This window comes from Suncus etruscus, chromosome 1, assembly GCF_024139225.1.
Source record: "Suncus etruscus isolate mSunEtr1 chromosome 1, mSunEtr1.pri.cur, whole genome shotgun sequence".
Taxonomy (NCBI): Eukaryota; Metazoa; Chordata; class Mammalia; order Eulipotyphla; family Soricidae; genus Suncus; species Suncus etruscus.
In genome coordinates, this window is record NC_064848.1 from 192,522,425 (window position 1) to 192,545,521 (window position 23,097).

General features: G+C 51.1%; 1 protein-coding gene across 1 annotated transcript in view; it reads right to left on the reverse strand.

Moving 5' to 3' along the window:
• Positions 1-233: 233 nt before the first annotated feature.
• PLEKHM1 (pleckstrin homology and RUN domain containing M1) overlaps positions 234-23,097 on the reverse strand; it is a 49,530-nt gene continuing 26,666 nt past the window's right edge. The window contains exons 7-13 of the mRNA XM_049779040.1: positions 21,743-22,010; positions 15,181-16,089; positions 11,101-11,246; positions 8,559-8,752; positions 3,908-3,971; positions 3,547-3,704; positions 234-1,931 (exon numbers count right to left, since the gene is read on the reverse strand). Of these exons, the coding sequence (XP_049634997.1) occupies positions 1,820-1,931; positions 3,547-3,704; positions 3,908-3,971; positions 8,559-8,752; positions 11,101-11,246; positions 15,181-16,089; positions 21,743-22,010 (1,851 nt within the window). The 3' untranslated portion in view covers positions 234-1,819. The remainder of the gene's footprint in view (positions 1,932-3,546; positions 3,705-3,907; positions 3,972-8,558; positions 8,753-11,100; positions 11,247-15,180; positions 16,090-21,742; positions 22,011-23,097) is intronic.

Consider the following 23,097-nt stretch of genomic DNA (forward strand, 5'->3'; position numbering starts at 1 on the left):
CCTAAAACTCTACGTCCAACTTGAATCCACTCAAAGAGCATCCCTGCTGAGTTGCCCTCTCCTCTGATGTTGGTGTGAGCAACTCCCCAAATCCCTCACACCTTCATCCACGGGAGGCCAGGACCAGGGTTCACCCACCCCCTTAGGGCCAGGGGTGTGCCTGTGGAACGAGTGGCTCGAGTTCTCCCCAGACCAGTGTCCGCGTTCAAATGACTCAGCCGTGAGACAAGATTGGAAAGAGCAGGTTTACTGGGAACCACTGGAGCATCTCACAGCAGCACTTCTCAGAGGGGGGAACCTCCCACCACCCTCACCACTGGAAACCGTTTATTGCATGAAATGACATTTCACTTGAATGTGGGCGCAAGTGATGTTCCCATTGGCTTTGCGCTGGAGGGGAGGGCAACCCGAACAGACTCTTCTGCAAGCAGCAGCAGAAGAAGCCTTTGGGGGAGCTAGTGGGGGCTGTCTGGTGCCAATTTCTAGGAAGGGGCCCCACACCCACAGAACTGAGCTCTCCTCCGGGTTTACTCTTGCTGCCTCCCAGAGAACTTTCAGGAATAAGGATACTCAGAAGCGGCTACAGGCTGACTCCTGCCTGCTCAAGGAATGTGGCAAATCTGCTGGGATGGGGTGGTGTGAATGTTAATGCTGGTTCTGGGAGGGGATAGGCAAGACAGAGGTGGAGGGGAATAAGTACCCCCTTTCAACTTAGCAAGTTTTGGTGTGTCAAGACACGGGTGCACCTTCTTCCACAGTGGGGCCCAGGGACTGACTGGCATCCCCTCCCTGGCTGCCTACTGTCTCTATTTTATTGCACAATGTCCCTGATCCAAGGGGCTGGGCAGGTGACTCAGCAGCCGAATCACCCCTGGGAAAGGAGGGGCAGGAGGGGCCGGTTCTGCTCTGACAGTCCAAGAAGATCCTGAGCCCAACGCCCACTGGGTCCAGGTGAGCGCATGGAGGATGGCCCGAGGACCCTGGCTGAGAGATCCAGAGAGTGAGGGAGCAGAAGAAATCACATCCTTCCAGGGGCTCTGCTCTGCTCACCAGCCCCAAGATTCGGCAGAAGGCAGGAGCGCTTCAGAGAAACCCAGTCCGAGGGGTCAGACGGCATAGCTCCATGTTCTAGGTGCTCTGTAGACTGCAGCCAAATGCACACTAGTGGTCTCACCATTTCCATGGAAGCTGGGGGTGGGGGGTCATCTCTCCAGTGAGGGGTGAGGCTCACTGTCTCAAACAGGGGGCTGGGCAGCAGAGGCCTTCCCAGGACCAGGAAAGCTCAAAGTGCTGATTGACAGTGCAAGGGCTGTATCCCCCAGAGGGGGCTCAGGTTCAGGCTCCGGGGGTCAGGGCCGATGCCACAGAGAAGTGTAGCTGGGCCCTAGGGGAAAGTGGGGGTCAGGAGGAGCCTGCGGCACTTGGCACATGGACTGGAGCAGCAAAGACAAAGGCACAGGGCAGTTGAGCTGGCCCGACCTCATCACTCGGCCTGGCCGGGACTTGTTGGGTGACTTGTGTTGGGTCAAGAATAAAAAAAATAATCTTCTGTTGAAATATGAAGGGAAAAAAACCCACCTTAAAAAACTAGACCTTTTAATCAGGAATGTGGAATGCAAAGGCGCAATCTGTTTCTAGTGTCCCAATAGCCTTGTGCAGGCCTCAGGGCCCATTAGTGCAAAGCCCCCCAGCCCAATCCAGGAGAGGGTGCAGGGTCGGGGGTGGAGGCCTCATCAAGGCTTCCTGGGCTTCCTTGGGAGGGTCTAGTCAGGTTCGCTGGTCTTGTCTGAGCCTTCCCGGGCCAGGAGGGAGGCTGGAGTCAGGTGAGAAAGCTCTGCTCTCGGTACTTTCGTCGGCGGGCACAGCGGGGGCAGTCCTTGCCGACCTCAGCCTGGCAGCTCTGGTGGAAGACGGTCTTGCATTCACCACACCTGAGAAAGCACAGACTGGCTCAAGGATCCTGTGAGGCTAGAGCCCCCTGACCAGCACCCACAATGGGCAGGCTCAACCTGCACCCAGGCTCTAGCCACCATGCTTCTTCTGTGCCCCAGGAAGCTGCCAGGCTCCATTCCATTCCCTTTTGCACCTGCAGACTGGCACGGGCTGGCCACCCAAAGGGCAACTGAAAACACTGCCCTGTTCTTTTTTTCTGGTGGGGGGGGGGATACCCAGAAACACTCAGGAGTTACTCCTGGCTTTGCACTCAGAAGTTACTCCTGGCAGGCTTGGGGGATCAGGCTTATGGGATGCTGGGGAATCAAACCTGGGTTAGCTGCATACAAGACAAACATCCCACCTGCTGTGCTATTGCTCTAGCCCCAAACATTGCCATGTTCTTTTTTTTTTTTTTTTGGTTTTTCGGGCCACACCCGTTTGATGCTCAGGGGTTACTCCTGGCTAAGTGCTCAGAAATTGCCCCTGGCTTGGGGGGACCATATGGGATGCCGGGGGATCAAACTGTGGTCCTTCCTTGGCTAGCGCTTGCAAGGCAGGCACCTTGCCTCTAGTGCCAACTCGCCGGCCCTGCCATGTTCTTATTTCAAGTTCCACAAGAGCTTTTGGAGACTTGGCTATACTTATTATTATACCCATTAAAAGGTATCACAGCCACAGGTCTGTTCAAAGGCCGAGTCTGGGTCAGGGGCCACCTACAGAATGAACCAGGGCCTGCAGAGGAGCTCAGTGGTATAGCACTTGCCCTTCAAGTGTGAGGTCCTGAATTTCATCTCAAATAAATAAAAGTTAAAAATGTAAAATGGGCTGCAGTGGTAGTACAGAAGGTAGGGTGCTTGCCTTACATGCAGCCCACCAGGAGTGATTCCTGAGCACAGGAGCCACGAGCATTGCTGGATGTCACCCCAAAACAAAACAAAATCAACAAAATATAAAACAAAACCCATCAGCTTTTTGTTTGTTTGTTTTGTTTTCCGGCCACACCCGGTAATGCTTAGGGATTATTCCTGGCTATGAGCTCAGAGATCACTCCTGGCTTAGGGATCTAGATGGGACGCCGGGGAATCAAACCGTGGTCCGTCCTGGGCTAGCGTGGGCAAGGCAGATGCCTTACCTCTTGCACCACCGCTCCGGCCCCAAAAACCATCAGGTTTTGAGTTCAGCATAGAGTGAGCTTAAAGGCTGTGGCATATGCTTTGCATGTGGGAGACCTGGGTATGGTCGGTCCCTGGTATCTCTAGGGCCAATTTGTGAGCACTGTGCCAGAAGCAGTCCCTGTCCCCTTCTGTGGTCCTGGGATGTAGAACAGGGACAGAGCTCCTGCTCCTTGTACTCATGGACTATGGCACGCTATGGTCTGCCATGCCACTGGGAGTGGCCCCAAAATCAAACCAAAAAAGAGGTGGAAACGAGACAAGGCCCCCACAGTGCATCTGTGCTCACCCTCAGAGGTTGAGGCCCATGGGGAAGGTTCTAATTAGAACAGAGACAGGGCCTAGGCCTCAGCAGAGGGCAAGGGCTGGCACCAGGCTATCCCCTCAGGTGGTCTCCGGAGGAAGGGCCTGATCCCCGAGCCAGGGAACAGACACGTACCTGACCGTGCTGTCAAACTCAAAGGGGAAAATGATGTCCTGGTGGTGGCACAGCTGGCAGATGAAGCCGCGCTGCGTGCACAGGTCGCAGTGGTACACGTGCTGGGAGGCGAATTCAATGAGGGCCCTGAGGAAGCTCTCGTAGACGCCGTCCGCTATCTGTGAGGGGAGCAGCAGCATGGGGCTGTGAGGCGGTGCCATCCCACGCACCCCTGCCCCGGAGAAGGTTCCCCCTCATGAGTGAGAAAATCGACAGGGACCCCCACTGTCCCCAACCCTGGGGAGTGCCCGGCAGGGATGCCCACGCCTCCCTCTCTTCTTCCCTGCCTCAGGCGGGCAGACCAGGTGTGGCTGGCACTCACCTGCTGGAGGTCAGCAACGCTGTACTTGTGCGGAGACTCCAAGAGGTAATTCCTGTGGTTGAGCCTGCACAGAAAACACAAGGTGACTGCTCAGTGGGGATCCCAAGCCTGCTGCCTGAGCCTCTAGAAGCTTCCAGGGGACCCACTACTGGGAGCCCTGGGCAAGTGACTCAACCTCTCAGTACTTCAGCTTTCCTCCCAGGGAAGTGGGGTGTCTGAAGATGGAGGAACTGATCCCAAGTGTTTGGGACTGTGCCAGGTGCTGAGGGGGAAGCCTCCGTTGTCAGGGAAAACGTAAACACAGGTGTGTGTGGCCTGACTGACTGGACAGGTGGCATCGGGCACTGTGTAAGAACTCATTGCACACTTTAAACCTCTGGACGGTTCTCCAAGTCAGTTAGATCTCAACGGAGTGAAAAAAAATTACCAGGTGAAAAACAAAAGAGGCATCTGGAGGCAGCTCATAAAGACAAAGACAAATGTGCACACAAATAAAAAATGGCCCATCAGGAAGAACAACATGAGGCTAAGGCTAAGCAGGACAGTGGGGCACCTGCCTGCTTGCTTCACCCATGATGACATCCCACCTGCCAGGTGGAGCCTATGGTGATGGCATTGCAGTGAAGGTCCTGGCCTCTCAAGTGTGAGGACCGGCCCCCAAACTCCACCCTCCCCCCAGTAACCATCACAAGCCCACCAGGCAGTGAGGACAACAACAAAGGGAAGGGGAATGAAAAGAGGATGAGGGTGAGGATGAAGATGAGGATGAAAACCACCACTTGAGAGCAGGGATGAGGCTGAGGGATGAAAGAACTCGCTCACTTCCCACATGAGTCCTGTTAGAATCCCTGCTTAGAGAGAAGAAAGCGAAGGCACAGAGGGGCCAGGGTGTGGGGAGCCTAGCTGATAAACCTAGAACATAAAGACACCTCAGTAATTCCTAATCTGGTCACCCACGTGACCAAAGGCGCCCATGCCTTGAGGACAAAGGAAATAGACAAATAAAGTAATTCAGAGCAGCCCAATATATCCAGCCAGAAAGAAAGATATAGAGTTTGCCTTTGTGTTAGCAAACATTATTAAGAACTCTGTTTGAATCTTATGCCTTTTAGTAAAACGTGCTCAGGTCTACCTCTTTGCCCCTCCCTATTACCTGCCCCAGTTTATGCTAATGAATGCTTGTAACTGTGATTGGTGTAAAACTTGTAACACCTTCTGACGTATCTCAGCCCTTAAAAGCTGATCCCCCAACAATAAACTTCCCTTTTTGAACAGCATGCGTTGTCTTGAAGGCCCTTCTTACTAATTTCTCTAGTTCTTCTTTACAGGTCGGTTCTGCTCGAGTGAACCCACTAATAACTAGCAACTTTCATTTCCACACCCCCGCGGGTCGGGGGACTCCCACGAAAGTTGCACCAGGGCACAGCAAAGGAGCAGCACTGGAGCACAGAATCCGCCCTCCACGTCCCTTGGGGTGAGCTGCTGGAGCGAGCAATACCAGGGCCTTGGGGGATAGACACACAGGCGTGGCATCTACTCTTGGTGGTGGTGGCCCTGCCCTAATGGGAAGTCCTCTGAGAGGCTGGCTCAGGTCTATGAGAGGCACTAAATGGTGCTCTGAGCATGGCAGGGAGACAGGGGAGACAGGAGCCACCAAGCAGTCCAGGCTTCCACTTTGTCAATGGCAGGAGCCCAAGGCCTGCATCCTGAGAGCCTGGAGGAAGCAGCTGCAGGACTGGCCTGGTGCAGGGGGGATGGGCAGTAAGGGTCTTGTGTGTGTAGCTGTGTGTGTGTGTGTGTGTGTGTGTGTGTGTGTGTGTGTGTGTGTGTGTGTGTGTGTGTGTGTGTGAGAGAGAGAGAGAGAGAGAGAGAGAGAGAGAGAAAGAGAGAGAGAGAGAGGAGAGAGAGAAAAGAGAAACAGAGAAAGAGAAAGAGAGAGGAGAGGAGAGGAGAAAGAGAAAAGAGAGAAAGAGAGAGAGAGAGGAAAGAGGGGAGAGAGAGAGAACACTCTGGGACCCAGAGTAGGGTAACCAAATATTGAGGGTGGGAAGGGGTCAGGCCCTGGGTCTCCTGGAATGGGGTCCTCAGCTGTGGTCCCAGGAAAGTCTGATCCAAGCTCGAGCTGGACACAAAAGGCATGTGCCACCAGCCAGGGTGATGGGGATAGCGCCAGCACCAACCCACTGCTTGGATCCCCAAGCCGGTTTCCCTAGTAAACTTCCAGCTTTCTGGAAACAGGAAGAGGCCATTTATCACCAGGAAGACACCGGGGAGGGGCACAGGCTGTCCCTGTGCTGGCAGGAAGGGCGGGGCTGACTTGGACAGAGGTCTCCTGCCCTGGGCCCCATAACCCCTAGCTGAGACCATGCAGCCTGAGGGGAGAGGTGTGTCTCAGCCAGGACACAGGACAGGTACACCCGTCTTCTTCTGGCACGAGGCCAGTGTCCAAGAGCGGAGATGGACAAGCAGCAGGTTCCACAGAAAAGCCAAGCCCTCGACCAGTGGGATGGGCAGGGCGGAACGTGCCAGGCCAGTTAGGCCTGTGTGGCTCAGCAGGCTTCTCTTAGGAGCTGTGCCTGCTCCCTGTGACCTTCCCAATGCCTGAGAACACACCTTCAAGTAGGTGCCTGAGCCTGTCCTTCGAGCCCCTTTCTCCATGGACCTGGGCAGGAATGAAACACTCACAGCACCCCACTCTTAGCCTCTGAGAGTGGTCAGAGTATCACCCTACTCTGGCTGGTTCTGTCAGGCCTCCTCACCTCTCCAGGTTTGCACCACCAATACAGACAAAACTGACATCTCCTAATGCCCTGATCACAACCCACATGTTCATGCCAAGGCCCAGTGCTGGCAGATTAAACTTCCTATACGGATGGCACATGGGGCCTGGGCACAAACAGGCCCTCCTTTCCCTTTCTTCCCCTCAGCTGCTGCAGCCGATCCCTGGGTGGTTGGTGCCTGTCACACTGCCTGAGGCCAGAGGAGGGATGAGTGTGCCCCAGTGAGCAATGCCAGTGCTGGAACTTTTGGTCTGATGGTGATCCTGTCCCATGGCAGCCTCCTCTGTCCAGAGGAAAACACCTTTTTCAGGCCCACACCCCAGTCCTGCCAGGGCTGCTTGGCTCCCCTGACTGGCCATCTGTGTGCCTCTTGTGTCCTCCAACTTCCATGGTTCTGGGAGGCCATAGGACAGGGTTTGGCCCGTGGCACATACAGACAAGCAAGCTGGGGCCTGGAGAAATGAGAGGCACAGATATGGTCAAGGCCAGAGGTAGGACTGTCCTGAGTGTCCATATGGGCTGGCACAAGCAACCAGGAGGATCAGCAGGGCAGGAATGGATGAGTGAGGCAGCAGCCATGATTTCAGCCAGATTTCAATGTCCTGAGCAAAGCTCAGGAGGCTGTGTGAAGTCCTGGGAAGGATGGGATGAGTGGAAACAGGACCCTAATCATGATGGAATCAGAGAGATGCCCCTAGGAACAGCCTCCTCACTGCCAGGGGACCTCTGCAGGCTCTTAAACTTAGCTGGCTACTTCAAGGACCCCTGAGAGCCAGCTGTGCCATTCACCTACAAAGGGCATCACTTAGTCTCTGCTTGGAGGGCTCCAAAAGGGCAAAGCCCCTCAGGGTGCCCCTATAGCCTTCACAAAAGGCTGCAGGCAGGACACAGGGTCCAGGCACACTCGATCCTCAAGGATCACCAGGTGCTTTGAAAAGACAGGGAAGGACCAGGCTACTGTAGCTTCACACTGTCCCAGGCCTCACCCAACTACAGCACCATTTTTGGGCCTTGCACACTTGTGCTCTGTTTTTTTTATCTAGAAACTCATTAATTTTTCTTTTTGGCTTTTGGGCCACACCAAGCAATACCCAAGGGTTACTCCTGCCTCTGCACTCAGGCATCACTCCTGGTAGGTTTGAGGGACCATATGGGGTACCAGGGATCCAACCTGGGTCAGCCACATTCAAGGCAAGCACCCTATTCGCTGTACTATTGCTTTCCCTTCTCTGGTTGAAACCTTCTCACTCTTCAGCCTCACCTGAGATGCCACATCCCACCACGCCCCTCTTGTCTTATCATTTCACACACCACTGTCACCATCTGCCTTCTTGCCAGGTCTCAGGCCAACTTTGTCCAAAGCGAGCCCTGTATACCTCGCCCAGTGCTACACTGGGTTCTCAATAAATCGGAGTCAAGGGGCTGGTGTGGTGGCACTAGAGGTAATACATCTGCCTTGCCCACACTAGCCTAGGATGGACCATGGTTCGATCCCCCGCGTCCCATATGGTCCCCTAAGCCAGGAGCGATCCCTGAGCATCACCGGGTATGGCTCAAAAACCAAAAAAAAGAAAAAAAAATTAGAGTCAAATCACTGGATGAAGTTCATCACTGAGAGAAGCCACACATGCAGACCCAAAGTACAAAACAGCTCCCAAGCTCTGCTAAGAGGACACCGTGTGTGTGTGTGTGTGTGTGTGTGTGTGTGTGTGTGTGTGTATGTGTGTGTGCGCGCGCGTGTATGCATGTGTGTGTACACACATATCATGTGTTCCTATCATCCACCTTGTCTGGGGGGAGAGAAAGAGAACATATGTGTTCCTGTAAAGACAGACAATTGCCTCTCCCCATCCACCTTGTCTGGGGCTCACCTCTTGCTAAGCTCCCTCAGGGCTCCGCTCCGGCACAGGCCCAGGTAGTCCCCCAGGAGCTTCAGCTGCTCCCGGCTCCTCTCGATGAGCCGCATCTGCTCCACATGCTCATACAGAGAAGCGTTCACCAGCTGCAGGTTGATGAGGGGCTGGGCCCGGATCTGCGTCAGGAATCGCAGGGCCTGCCGGCAGACCTGGAGGAACCATCAGGCATCAGGGACAGGCAAAATGGCTTTTTGCAAAGCCCTGAAGGATGGGCCCTCACTGGTGGGACCACCTTCAGCTTCTGAGAAAACTGCCAGACGGCCCGGGAGTACTGATTACAGAGGCCAAGATGGCACCGCACCCCACTCTGGGACCCCTTCTTCCCCCATGGCAGAAGCTATGGGGCTGCTTTGGGTAGCACCTGGGACCTCCCAGACCCTCCAGCTATTCATTTCTGGTCCTTCTGGAAACAGGACTGCCAGGGGTGGCTCCGTGAGCCAGTGACTAGGCTTAGGCAGGTTCCAGGCACAGAAGCCAGAGAAGCAGTCTCACAAGTGTCACCCCTGTGCCTTGCTTTTGCCTGTGGCTCCAACTGAGCCGCCATGTGGGAATTGATCAGTCTCACCTACAGAACCTGAGAGAGCACTGAAGGTCCCACCATCTGCCCTGATACTCTTGCCAAGTTATTAAGCACCTACTACAGTATTTGCCAAACACTAGGAGGAGGATCTTAACAAGATACACCTCATGGCTCAATGGCGAAAGTGTCATCAACCCCATTTGAGGAGGAAACTGAAGCCCCAAGAAGCTAAAACAGATTACTCAACCAACATATAGAAAGTGAAGCCCAGGGGAGCCCCCAAAGGGCTGGAGCACATGCTTGCACATGAGGAACATCCAGCTAGAGCCCCAGCACCACACTGGGAAGTAACCTCAATGTATCACTAGATGTGAACTCAAACTAAGAAAAACCAACCCCTGCAAGTGTGGTCTAGGCCACATGGGAGCACTGTTGCCCTCCTCCCCCTGTTGCCCATAGTGTCCACAAGGCTCTGAGAAGGCAGTGGGAGGAGTGAGCAGCCAGTGTGTGGATCCAGGGGTCTCCCAGCCAGAAGCACTCCTGAACCCCAGTCCCACCACTTCCTTGTGGCCTGACCTTTTGACACTTTATTTCTCAGTGGCTCAAGTCACTCTGTAGAACAGGGGGATATAAGAAAACTGGGGTTGTTCTGAGTATAGATAGGGCCCAGTAGACAACTCAGCGTGCTCTGCATGTGTCCTAGGTTTGATCCCCACATTGCAAAGGCCCCACACATTCCACAGTACCTGCCAATACTCCTATCTTTCTCTCCCCCAAACAAGACCGTCCATATCAGTTCCTGACACAGTGCCATGCTGCTAATAGCAGCTTGTCCCCAGGGGGAGGGGTCAGGGAATGTGACAAGACCCTCATGAAATGTCACACATGGGGGGCCCTGAGTCTCCTGTCTCCCAGCTCTCCTGGCAATGGGGACATCTCCTCCTTCTTAGGTGTCCCATGTAAAGCCCCAGAGACCTGGCTTCTCCCAGGGTGAGACCTGGGGAAACCATAGGCAGGACTGTTCTCATTCCTGCAGCAGCACACGAGCAGGAGCTTTGCTCCAGGGCCTGTCTCCACCCTGTGTGTGCCATGGCGTAGCCCCAGAAGCAGCGGGCTGAGTCCTGCTGGGTGGCTTTGCACCAGCAGGTCTGGGAACAGTGAACAATGAGGTCCAGGCCTGCTGGCCAGTCCCTTCCTCCTCTGAACTTTGCTGGCATTCTTCGGTATGGCACCTTGGGAGAGAGAAGGAAGTGCCTGGGTTTTAGCAGGACCAGAGGATAATGCAGGTGCGGGGCTTCTGCACAGGGAGCATGGCTTCCCGGCCCAAGGGTTTTTTGCATTTGTGGGGATTTTGGTTGAAACTAGATTCTGAGGACAGAATCACCAAGGTAAAGCTTGTGTCTTTGCAGCTCCTATTCCTGGTGGGGTGGATGCTTGGGGTAATGCAAAGCCCGTGTTCCCTGAACTCTGATGAGAGTCCCCTACTCCCCCCATGCTATTCTCTCTTGTCCTGTTTTCTTAATCTACAGGCACTCCTACTTCAGGTCCAGTTACCCAAGGCCAATCCCCAGCACCCATCCATCTACCTAATCACCAACTCATTCATTCATTCATCCACCATTTATTTCTGCATCTACTCACCATGATCATCATAATCATCCCTCTATCTAGTCTATATTTCTTCCACTTATTCTTCTGATTCTCTTTCTCCCCTGAGTAGTTGACACTTCCTTAAACAGTGTTGTCCAAAAGCAAGAGCTGCTACGGAAGACCATCTTCAGAGTCCCATTGAGATCACCAGCAGATGACAGACCTCTGCCCAGTGCTATGGACAGGCCTATGCTTTCTCTTGGAATGCCGCAGGAGCCAACATCAGAGCCATCCCCCTCCCAGTGGAAGTTCAGCAGCAGCTAAGGGGCACCCACACCCCCGTGTTGGTAGGCAGCCCTGAGTGGCCATTATAGATTTGGGACTTACCGGGCGCTTAGTGAGGTCCCAATTATGGATGATCCTGGCCGGAATCACTGAGGCATCATCTTGGTGGCAGATGTCACAGTAATAGAGACCAGAGAAGGCACAGAGCTTGGGTCGTACAAAGGAGAAGCCGATCTGGCGGGAGCAGCCTGCAGAGGACAGAGGATGGTGAGTGGCCTGAGACCACACAGAGGGACTGTGGAAAAGGAAGCAGACAAAAGGATAACGAAGATAAAGGCTCCCTCTATGGCAGTATGGGGTTGGAGACTGGGAAGGAGGGAAACGGGACACTGGTGGTGGGAAATATGCACTGGTGAGGGACCAGTATTGGAATACTGTATGATGCTGTTATGAACAACTTAATCTGTGTATCTCATAGTGATTCAATTAAAAGAAAAGATAAAAGCTGCCTTCTTCATGTTCCATCAATCTAAGTCAATTCTCTGAAAAATGCTGCAAGCACTATTCCCGACAACCAAGCCAAACAACGGAGTGACCCAGAACAGGTGATAAAGAAACTAGGGAAACTAGGGAAATGCACAATGGAATAAAGTAAGAAAAAACAAAATCTGGGGCCGGAGCAATAGCATAGCGGTGGGGCATTTGCCTTGCATGTGACCAACACTGGACGGACCCTGGGTTGATCCCTGGCATCCCATATGGTCCCAGGAGCTTGCCAGGAGCAAGTTCTGAGCACAGAGTCAAAAGCAACCCTGAGCACCCGCCCAGTATGACCCTAAAACCAAAAAAAGAAAAAACAAAATCATGCCATTTGCTGCTACATGATGGAACTGGAAGGTACTGTGCATATTGAGTGAAGTAAGCGGGAAGGAGACAGCCACAAAATGGTCTCTTGCATATGTGGGATGGGAAGCATCAAATAGGACAATCACAAAAAGCCAAAAGCAACAAAATCTAAGAACAGATCTACAGAAATGGGCTTACTATGGCAGTGAGATTGAGGAAAGCAAGCAAGGAAGGGGAGGTGCTGATGAAGGGAGGGGACAGTGAGGGGGATCCTGCAACACTGTAGTGTGGGGGGTGGTGTTGAAATGTCGCATTCGTGAAACCCTATCATCGACAAGTATTGTAAACTTCTAAATCACCGTGTCTAAAATAAAATGCTACATGAATTATCACTAGTTAGGCCAGAGAGATGGTAGAGTGCTGCCGCACATACTTTGTGGGTACACTGGGTTTGATCCCTCAGCACCTCATAGTTCTAGCACCCTAAAAACTGCCAGTGGAACCCCCAAACAAAAGGAATACAGCCATTGGTCTGGGGATGTGGCCTGAGTGGGAAATACCCACAGGCTATGTGTAAAATCATGGGTTCCCTCCAGGCACCACATGGCCCTAGAAACACTACGGGGTGTGACACTGCTTATTAAAAACTTAAAGGGGCAGGAGCAGAGGCTCTGAGTGGGAAGGCACCTGCCTTGCCAGCGTTAGCCTAGGACGGCCTGCGTTTTGATCCCCCAGGGTTCCATATGGTCCCCCAAGCCAGGAGCTATTTCTGAGCACATAGCCAGGAGTGACCACAGCATCACCGGGTGTGGCCAACAAAACAAAACAAAACAAAAAACCTTAATTAAAAAAGATCATCCTGGGGCCGGCGTAGTGGCACTAGAGGTGTCTGCCTTGCCAGCGCTAGCCTAGGACAGACTGTGGTTCGAGCTCCCGGCGTCCCATATGGTCCCCCAAGCCAGGAGCGACTGGTAAGCGCATAGCCAGGAGTAACCCCTGAGCATTACCGGGTGTGGCCCAAAAACCAAAAAAGATCATCCTCACTCTACAGCTGAAGGAACTGGTGTAGATTTGGCAAACTGCTAGATACAGGAAATGGGTCATGCTGGGGATTCAAATTCGGATTGGCTTGGTTCCAGAGACTGCAGCCTCTTGGCTTCAGGGCCTATGCTCAGTGTGCCCTCAGCTTGCTCACTGGGCCCACTCCCTCCATCAGGGGACCCCAAATGGAAGCTACTGGGGATGAAGTGTCTGCAGCTATAGAATGGGTAAGCTAGCCAGAGGCAGGGCAGACTGGACATTGCCAAACTAGTTGCCTAATAACAGAGGGCTGAGGTGCAGGGCCAGCCTTGGATCTCTGTCCAAGGGGGTTGGGGGAGCAAGAGGTACCTAGACAAGCAAGGGAAACCCTTTGGCCTCAGGACAATACAGCCATTGTCCTGGCTGCTGCATCCTGGCTTTCACTAAGCTTCTTCACCATTCTATCTCAGTATCTGGAGCCACCACAAGCTGTTGTGTGGGGTTCTTCCAAGTTTAAAGGACAGTTTTAAAGCCCTACACACTATGAAGCAAGTCAGCTGCCAGCCTAGAGTTGGCACAGCCTCCAGGCTGAGCTTGTAGGCTTAAAGGACTGAGCCTCTATCCCTGGCACCCCACTCCATCCACTTCAGACACACTTGGGTAAAGAAAAGGCTGCCCCACAGCTCAGTCCTTACCGGCTGGCAGGACCACTCGCCTGGTCTCCTGCCTACGCTCAGCACCCACAGACTGAAGAGCAAAGTGTGGCTGCTGGGGGTTGAAATCATCTTTTGCAGGCAGCTCCCATGCTCCCAGGGCACCACAGACCACTTCCTCCCAGATGTCTCACCAGTGCTGCTCTCTAGGCACGAAGGCCCCACCCTACAGGCAGCTGTTAGGGCACAGGTCAGCGTGCATCCAGGCTGTGAGCCCTGGCACTCTACACCAAGGCAACCCTGTCATATCATTGAGGCAACCCTCAATGGCTTGGCCAGGGGACTGGTAAGGGGGATCTGGTTTGGAGAAAAGAGCAGAAGCTGAGAAAATAGCAGCCAGGTATCACAGGGCATTGGAGAACAAGGGAGAGGAGGCCCTGCTAATTCACAGGTTCTGTGGCCTGACCAGAACCTCTTTTTGCCCTTTTACTAGCCCTGTAAACCTAAGTATGAAACAGTCCTGCGTCTTAGTTTCTTCAGCTGTAAAGAGAGGTAATCAGAGTCCCTCTTCCTACAGAGTTATTTTTATTTTTGTTTTGGAGTCACTTCTGGCCATGTTTGGGGAAGTATATGAGATTCTGGGGATCAAATCCGGGTCAGCTGCATGTAAGGCAAATGCTTTACCCACTGTACCATCACTCCAGTCCCCTACAGGGTTCTTAAAAGGGTTAAATGAGATGATCTAAATAAAGAATCTGGTCTGGTGCCCAGCACAAAGACCTGGAGTTGGTGACAATAATGATAGAGCAGATGTGACTTAGAATAGCTTCCACACTATGTTATAAAGCAGGAAAATACCAAGTGGCTGAGCAAAGTACACAACTGTGATGGGCAAAAGGCACCAGTCACATGCTCATTTAGATCAGCATCTGTCCAAGTTAAGAGAAGTCAATCAGTTCCTTAGCCACTTGGCCATGCTCTACCCCAGTAACCCTGCAGATTGTCCGGATTGTTAATCATCAGTGAAAACTCTACTGAGCAACATGGGCCTGTGTTGATTGTTTTAAAATGTTGTGTGCACTTGTAAAAACATGCAAAATATTTGGAAGGGGGGACTGGTGTGGTTACTCTACACCCCCAAACATATCAACATTGACATGGTTATGAAACAGTTTATCACAACGATAAATTAAAAAAAAATTGTTTGGAAGACAGGCTGAGAGACAGTATAGCCAAGGAGGTCACTTGCCTTGAATGCAGCTGACCCAGGTTCAATCTTCAGCCCCTTAAAAAGTCCCCTTAGCAGGCCGTAGCATTAGCACAGCAGTAGGGAGTTTGCCTTGCATGCACTGATCCGGGACAGACTTGGGTTCAATCCCCAGCATCCCACATAGTTCCCTGAGCCTATCAGGAGTGATTTCTGAGCATAGAGCCAGGAGTAACCCCTGAGTGCTGCCAGGTGTGGGCCCTACCCCCCAAAAAAGTCCCTTTAGCCTACTAGGTGTAATCCCTCAGCCCTACTGAGTGTGCCCCCAAAACAAAAAAAAAATTTGGAGGGTATAGGAAAATAGGTAAGTACAGAGGGTATGTGAACTGCCATCCATGGGTCCCACAGGCTGGGGTTCAGGGAGTGCCTCTTGTGCCCTGGGTCCCCAGCTGGCACCTGCGCAGAAGCAGCCCTGGGAGTCAAGGCCCTTCTCCGTGGGAATGGCCACCAGGTACTGCAGCAAGAAGCCGTTCTCCCGCGTGGCAAACTTGAGCACCTCCTGACAGTTCTGGTCCAGGCTGCCACCCAGGGTCACCGCCTCCTCGGCTGTCTCCAGGTAGGATGCCAGGACCTTGCGCACCAGGTCTCGCCACAGGGTGGCCTCCTCGGCATTACCGGCCTGCAGCTTCAGGATGGCCTTGGCTGTGATGATTTTGAAGAAGGCTGGGCCGCCCAGGCTAGTGTCTGGCAGGATGTCTCGGATGGTCTCCACCCCATGGCTGTCGCTCAGCAGCTTCTCGTTGTTTCTTAGGCGGAAGCACTTCAAGGTCTCCAAGGACAGGGAGAAAACATAGGGTGTCCAGGCCTTGTCCGTGTACAGGTAGAGCAGGGACTCCTGAATGGCGTCGGGTTCAGGCAGGTGCGTGGAGGACCAATCCAACTGCGTCCCCAGGGGGACTTCTGGCTCCCGGAGCAGGTCTGAGTGGGCAGAGGCACCACCTGGAGGGGCCTCTGGGGCATCATCAGGCTGGATGTTCTCCCATTCATCCTCCTGCTGGGGCCGGCACTTTTGCAGTGCCTCCCGCACCCGGTCCAGCCAGTCCTCGGCTTCGTCCTGGGAAGAGGCCCGCAGTGTCAGCTTCTTGCCCGAGAAGATGAGCTCGAAGCGGCCGTCACTGAGGGCTGGCCCCACGGCCTCGCAGCGCAGCAGGGAGCAGCTCTCCACGCATGTGCGCTCCTCGTGGCTCACGTAGAGGCGCAGCTCAAGTGGGGACAGCTCGCAGAAGAGCTCCTTCCAGATGCCCACCGGGCCCCGTCGCTCCACCGTGCCCAGCTTCAAGAGGCCCCGGAAGGGGTTGGACAGTCCTGGGGGCAGAGAGAGGTGGTTTAGACCAGAGGCTGGGCCTGACTTCACTGAAGATAACCGGAATCATACAACACCTCAAACAGCCAAAGCTGTTCTAAAAAATACTAAACTGGGCGGAATCACATTACCTAACTGGAATTATACTATAAAAAGCTATAGTGATCAAAACAACATGGTACTGGAATAAGGATAAACTCAAAGAGTCAGAATTAGCTAGCCAAAGACAAACCTTCAGATCTAGGGTCAACTAATTTCTGACAAAGGAACTAGGTACATGAAGGGGAATAATGACAGCCTGTTCAACAAATGGTGGAAAAATGAAAAAAACTGGATAACCAGATGCAAATAAATGAAGCTGGATCCATATCTCACACCTTACACAAAAGTCAGTTTAAGGTGGATCAAAGACCTTGAAATTAGACTAGAATCCATAAAATACACTGAGGAAAATATAGGCAGAATGCTCCAAGATTTGGACCTCAAATGTCTTTTCAATGACAAGATTCCAATGGCAAAAATAACAGAACAAAAGAAATAAAAAATGGAACCACATCAAATTAAAGAATTTCTGCATGGTATACAGGATAAAAACTAAAAGACTGGCAGGAAATATTTGCACTCAACACATTAGATAGACGGTTGATATCTAAGATATATAAAGTACTCAAAAAGCTCAACAACAACAAAAACCCAAAAAGTCTATCAAAATGGGAAAAGGAAATGAAAAGACACTTCTCTGAATGAGTAATAGGCACATGAAAAAGTGCTCAAATTATTACTTATTATTGGGAAATCCAAATCAAGAGAACAATGAGGGCTGGAGAGGTATAAGGTGTGTTTGCCTTGCGGGCGCTAGCCTAGGATAGACAAACCACCAAAAACAACAACAACAACAACAACAACAACCAAACTCAGAAAAACAAACACAAAACCCCCCTACAAAACCCAGAAAATCAAAAGCCTCAAAAGAACTGAGAACAGACTCCTAGCTACCAAATATTCCAGGTATGCCAGGTTTTTTCTTGGTATGCCAGTTTTGTGGCTGACAGGGGCCGCCTTCCCTGCTTTTGTACTTCCAGAGTACAGAGTACAGATGGCGTACAGCAGCCATCCCATGACCCAGAGTCTTTCTACCATATCTGTACAAGTGACCAATGTAGACTATCTAATTCTCAGAACAGGGGCCCAGCTAGTAGAAAAAACAACTCATGGATAAATAAGCCTCGTACCTGATTGCACTCGGGCCCTGAAGAGGGCCCCTAGAACCACTATTATCATATGATCTCATCAGCCAGCTCTGCAGATACTCAAATTTGTGGACCACCTGGCAACTTAGGTGGTTATATAATCCCCCTTTAATTTTAATACTTATTTCCCAGTAGGAAAACACCAAATTAGACACCAACCTGCATAACCTCAACAAACAAAATCAGCGGAACTGGCAACACTCAACACTCAACTCTACAGCTTTAGTAGACCTTCAAACACTAACATAAAATTTTGTTTCAAGATATGACAATTTTCACAAATTTTCTTTTAATGTAGTGTTTTTGGCCTATAATTCCAATACTATTTTGTTGTACCAACCAATATTAGGCTAATTTTTCATAATTGCCAAAGGGCAGATTTTGGGGAGGTTGGAAACCCAGGAGGAAATGTTAGTTTTCTGGTAGTATATTGAATGCTAGAAATAACTGTATTATGAATAACTATAAACCACTGTGTCTAAAATAAAGAAATGTATTAATAATAATAAAAAAAAGAACAGGGAATGATCTGTGTTGGCAGGGATATGGTGAAAAAGGAACTCTTATCCACTGCTGATGGGAATATTGTCTGGTTCAATCTCTATGGAAAACAGTATGGAGATTTCTCATGAAAGTAAGAATTCAGAGCAATAGCATAGTGGGTAGGACATTTCCTTGCACACGGCTGATCTGGTTCTATCCCAAACATCCCATATGGTTCCTGAACCTGCCAGGAGTTATTCCTGGATGAAGAGCCATGAGTAAGCCCTGAGCACCTTGGGTATAGTCCAAAAGCCCACCCAAAACATAAGAATTGAGTTGTCATACAATCCTGCAATCCTACTTCTGGGTATCTATCTACCCTAAGGTCACAAAAATACTCATTCAAAAGGATGGATGCACACCATTATTCACTGCAGCACTTAGTATAATAGCAAGGATAAATCAACCTAGGTGTCTAATGACAGATGAATGGATTATAAAGGTGTGGCATACATGCTAAATGGAATACTATGCTATTGCAAGGAACAAGGAAATCATGTGATTTGTTGCGACTAGAGCAGAACTGGAGGATACCATGTTAAGTGACGTACTTGAGAAGAAAGACAATACAAGATGATCTCACTTATTTCTGGCACAAAGAATAACAGGAAAAGCAAATACAAAATACTGAAGCCGGGGGGTGGGGGTGGGGGATACGTAGATCCTTCTTGACTCTGAGTTTAGGAAAGAGAAGGCATGGAAAGAAAGAAATTGAGGGGGGAAGAAGAGACAAATAGGAAGTAATAGGGACAAGGGGGAGGGGCTTTGGGCACATGGTGGCAAGTAAAGGGTGGAATCTCTTTTTCTCTAAACTATACAGCCAATAATACTAAAAAAACAAGAAATCCAAATGACAACCAGATTTAAAAAGATAGGCCTATCAAGGAAGAGGCTGAGGGGTTGAAGGGACCTAGGGACACTGGTGGGATTTTTGACACGGATGTTGGAATAGTGCAGGTCTGAAATTCATCTATAAGTAACTTCCCAAATTATGGTGCCTTGGGGAAAAATCACTTCTGATTCCCAAGTCCACTCAAATACAATCCTGCGGTGCTATTATGTATAATCTCTGGCTCACAACCTATAACCAAGTGTACAGCCACATCATGGCAAAAACCAACGGAAGGGAGAGGGGAAACTGCTCTCGACTCTACCCAGATCTCATGTCTGCAATGGCTACCCTGTCTCATTGTCCCGGGGTGCTGTGTGGGCCCAGCCTGAGGGAGTAGAAAACTGTCTCTGACTCCATAGCTCTGAGTTCTTTCTTGGTTGTTTTTGGCTCAAACCTAAAATATCCAGTGGTGCTTGGGCGGCCCCATGTGGTCCTGGGACAGAAACTGGGTTCATTGTGCTGCAAGGCAAGCACTTTCCCTGTTGTACCATCTCTCTGGTCCCTTTTATTTTGAACCTGCTCCAGTTGGGCCCTATGCCAGTCACTGGGCCTGGGAAGGCTGCCGTGCTCTCTGTGGAGCTAATTTGAAAGCTGACCTCTGGATATCACTGAAATCCCTCCTTAGTTTGGCTGTCGTGGTCACTCTAGATCCTTCACATGCTCCAGCCAGTCTGTTCCCTGGCTGCCTCTAAGTGTTGGGAGTTTCAGAGTCTGAATCTGGTCTTCTTTACTCCATCGACATCTGATCCTGTTCAGGAATCTGTTTTGGGTTTTGATTTTGATTTTTCTGAAGGGGGCCTATACCCAGCAGTGCTATGGGGTTACTCCTAGCTCTGTGCTCAGGGATTATTCCTGGAAGTGTTCAGGGGATATAAGTGGATGCTGGGGATCTGATCTGGGTTTAGTTGCATGCAAGGCAAGAATATCAACTGCTGTACTTTCACTCCAGCCCCTTAAATTTCTATGTATCCCTAGCTGGGCCCTCTCCCAGCTAGGAATTTGAAGCTCTCTCCACTCCTTTTATATCATACAGGAATCTCAGGGTTCCTATGTGTGGGAATGAATTACAGATGCAGTGGGGGGACAGCTAAATGGGCTTGAGCACATGCTTTGCATGCAGGAGGAATAGGTGCGCTCCTGACACCACATATGGTCCTCTGATCACCAGCAGGAGTGATTCCTGAGCACTGATCTGGGAGTAGTTCCTGAGTTCTGCCAGGTGTGGCCCGCCCCAACTAAAAAAAAAAAAAATCCCTGATCCTTCCCTCTCCCAGTGCTCCTTGTCTCATAAAAGGGATACTTCAACATTCCAAGTGCTTGTGCTAATTATCTAGAAGTCACTCAGCTTTCTTTCACATATCACACCTGACATTTCAGACATTAAAGAAGCATTTTCAGAATCTTCTGCATCTCAGGCCTTACCACTTCTCCATGGTCCAATCCTAGCCTAGGCTATACCATTGACACCTCCTAACTGGGCTTCACTCTGTAGTGAGGCCAGGATGATTTACTTAAAGCCCATCTGACCCTGTCCCCTGCCCAAATCCAGTGGGGCGGTTTGCTCATTTTCAGTGACCATGTTGTGCATTCCTTACTTTAGCCTCATATCTAACCCCTCTACCCCATCCCCAAAGCTCCTGTCCTTGTTTCCTGGCCCATGTTAAGCCACAAGTCCCATGAGCATAGGGATAACACTGCTATAACATGCCCAGTCAGAGAAAGCACTTAGATCTCCCAGCTCCACCCTCAGTGAGGGAGTGAGAGCATCACACACAGTGCAAAGCTGCCACTGATCAGGAGCCCAGAGGACACGCAGAGCTCTCCTCTTGAGAGCACTACCACAAGGATGTCGAGCCTTTGGGAGCCCAGGGAGTGAGGCAAACCTCCAGCATTTCACTGCCTTCACATGGACTGAGAGAAAAGCTGAGAAGCCAGTCAGACACCAAAGCTCTCCTCAAACTGTAAGCCAAGGGCCCCTCCACTGGCCACAACCTTTGCTGGGCCAATGCCAACAGAAAATAAGAGCCAGGGGCTACACCTCTAGGTTGTCTCTTAATTTTTGGTGGTACAGTGGGTGGGATTTGGGGCCTCAGTGACACGAGACAAGTGCACTGACTGCCGCGGAGCCCTGACCTGGGACTGCCACAAGGGCACCCTTTGTTTATGAGAGCTCCAGAAAAATACCATTTTCTGGGATTTTAAAGGATGTGAAGACCAAGTAAACAGGTCTCAAATGGAAACAAACAAGAGTAAACCCCTCTCAAGGTATCAGCTACACCAGCTGCATCTGGGGCTTGCTCTGGTCTGTATTCGGAACACAGAGAGTTCCCTATAATCTAAGGCTTTATATGGTAGTTTCGAGGAAAAATGTTTCCATGTCAAAAGATGGAGCTACCCGGGGCTGGAGAGATAGCATGGAGGGAAGGTGTTTGCCTTGCATGCAGAAGAACTGTGGTTCAAATCCTGGCATCCCATATGGTCCCCCGAGCCTGCCAGGAGCGAATCCTGAGCGTAGAGCCAGGAGTAACCCCTGAGCACTGCTGGATATGAGCCCCCTCCCCCGCAAAAAGATGAAGCTATCTGGGAATTTGGGGGGCATCTGGCTTTGTAAAGAAAAATGGTCTATGGGCCAAAGAGATAGCACAGCAGTAGAGTGTTTGCCTTGTATGCACCGACCTGGGAGGGACCCCAGTTTGATTCCAGGCACCCATATGTCCCCCAGCTTGCAAGGGACAATTTCTGAGTGCAGAGCCAAGAACAACCCCTGAGCACTCATGGGTGTGGCCCAACAACCAATCAATTAATCAATCAATAAAGTTAAAAAAAAAAAGACAGTCTGGAAGTGCTCTTTCTGACTGAATTTTGGGATGAGGTTCCCTGTAGAGAAGACACTCCTTAACTGCGATGGGAAGAGACTCTCTGAGCCCTCTCCTTGCACCTGGGGTGCTGTTTCCCTGTGCAGTCACCTACCCATCTGACGGCGGTGCACCACACAGAAGTTTCTATGCTCCTGGCCTGCCACCTTGTTCTCTGGGCCACCTGGGGAGGACACACAGGTGTTGTCTAAGGCCCCCTGCAAGCAACTCTTCCCGGGGGCCTGTGAGGAAGGCTGGTGGAGGCCAGGCTCTGCCTTGGGTGTCCCTTGAGAGGCAGGTGTGGTGTGGTCCGGCGGGCTTTCTGTGGGTTGCTCCAGGGGAGGCCGGTAGAAATCATCTTCAGAAATCCAGCTTTTGCTTTTCTGGTGGGAGAGAAGAGACAAAAGACTGTCAGCTTTTAGCCAGCACCCTGGCAGGCCACTGGTGAAAGCACTATTCAGTATTTGTGTGTGTATGGGGAAGGGTTACAGAGTGTCGGCCCCATCCCCACCTTCTAAGTTAAAACATTTTTTGGGGAACCGGAGAGATAGCATGGAGGTAGGGTGTTTGCCTTGCATGCAGGACAGTGGTTCGAATCCCAGCATCCCATATGGTCCCCTGAACCTGTCAGGAGCGATTTCTCAGCGTAGAGCCAGGAGTAACCCCTGAGCACTGCCGGGTGTGACCCAAAAGCCAAAACAACAACAACAACAAAAATCCCAATATATTTTTTTTGCTTTGGTTTTGGGGCCACACGTGGCAGTGCTCAGGGAACAATATAGGATGCCAGGGATTGAACCCGGGTCAGCTGCATACAAAGTACGTGCCTTACCCATTGTACTATAGCTTTGACCCACTATGTTAGAATATTCTCATCGCTCCCAAAGCAGCCCACCCACCCAGTGTTCCTCCCACGCCCTGCCACAATTCCAGTTCCCGGTGGCCATTGCTCTGCTTGTTCCCTGGGTCAGATGCTCCACCTATTGTCATATGCTCTCTGGTGGCTGTCTTTTCTTCCACACCTGTGGATGGAGGAAGGTCGCTGGGGTGGGTTCTGTTTCCGACTGTTAGGGACACCTAAGCAGGTGCTTAGTGGACAATTGTCTGTCTTTCTTCTGGGTCCATATCCAGAAGTGGATGGGCCAGAGTGATAGGACAGTGGGTAGGGTGTTTCCCTTGCACATGGCCAGGCTGACCCAGGTTCGATCCTCAGCATTCCATGTGATCCCCAGACCACCCTGAGTACTTCCAGGTGTGGCTAAAAACAACAATAAAAAGAAGTGGAATCCATGGTGTATTAGGGGTGTTTTTCCACACTTGCTCTGACTCCTGCTACTCCAGTTGGCCACCTGGTTCCATCACCACAAGAGAGAAACACTTACTGTGTACCCAGCCACTGTGGTTCTAATTATTATATCTGACTGTGCTTGTACAGACTTCTTTTTATCTCCAATTTTTTGGGTTATACTG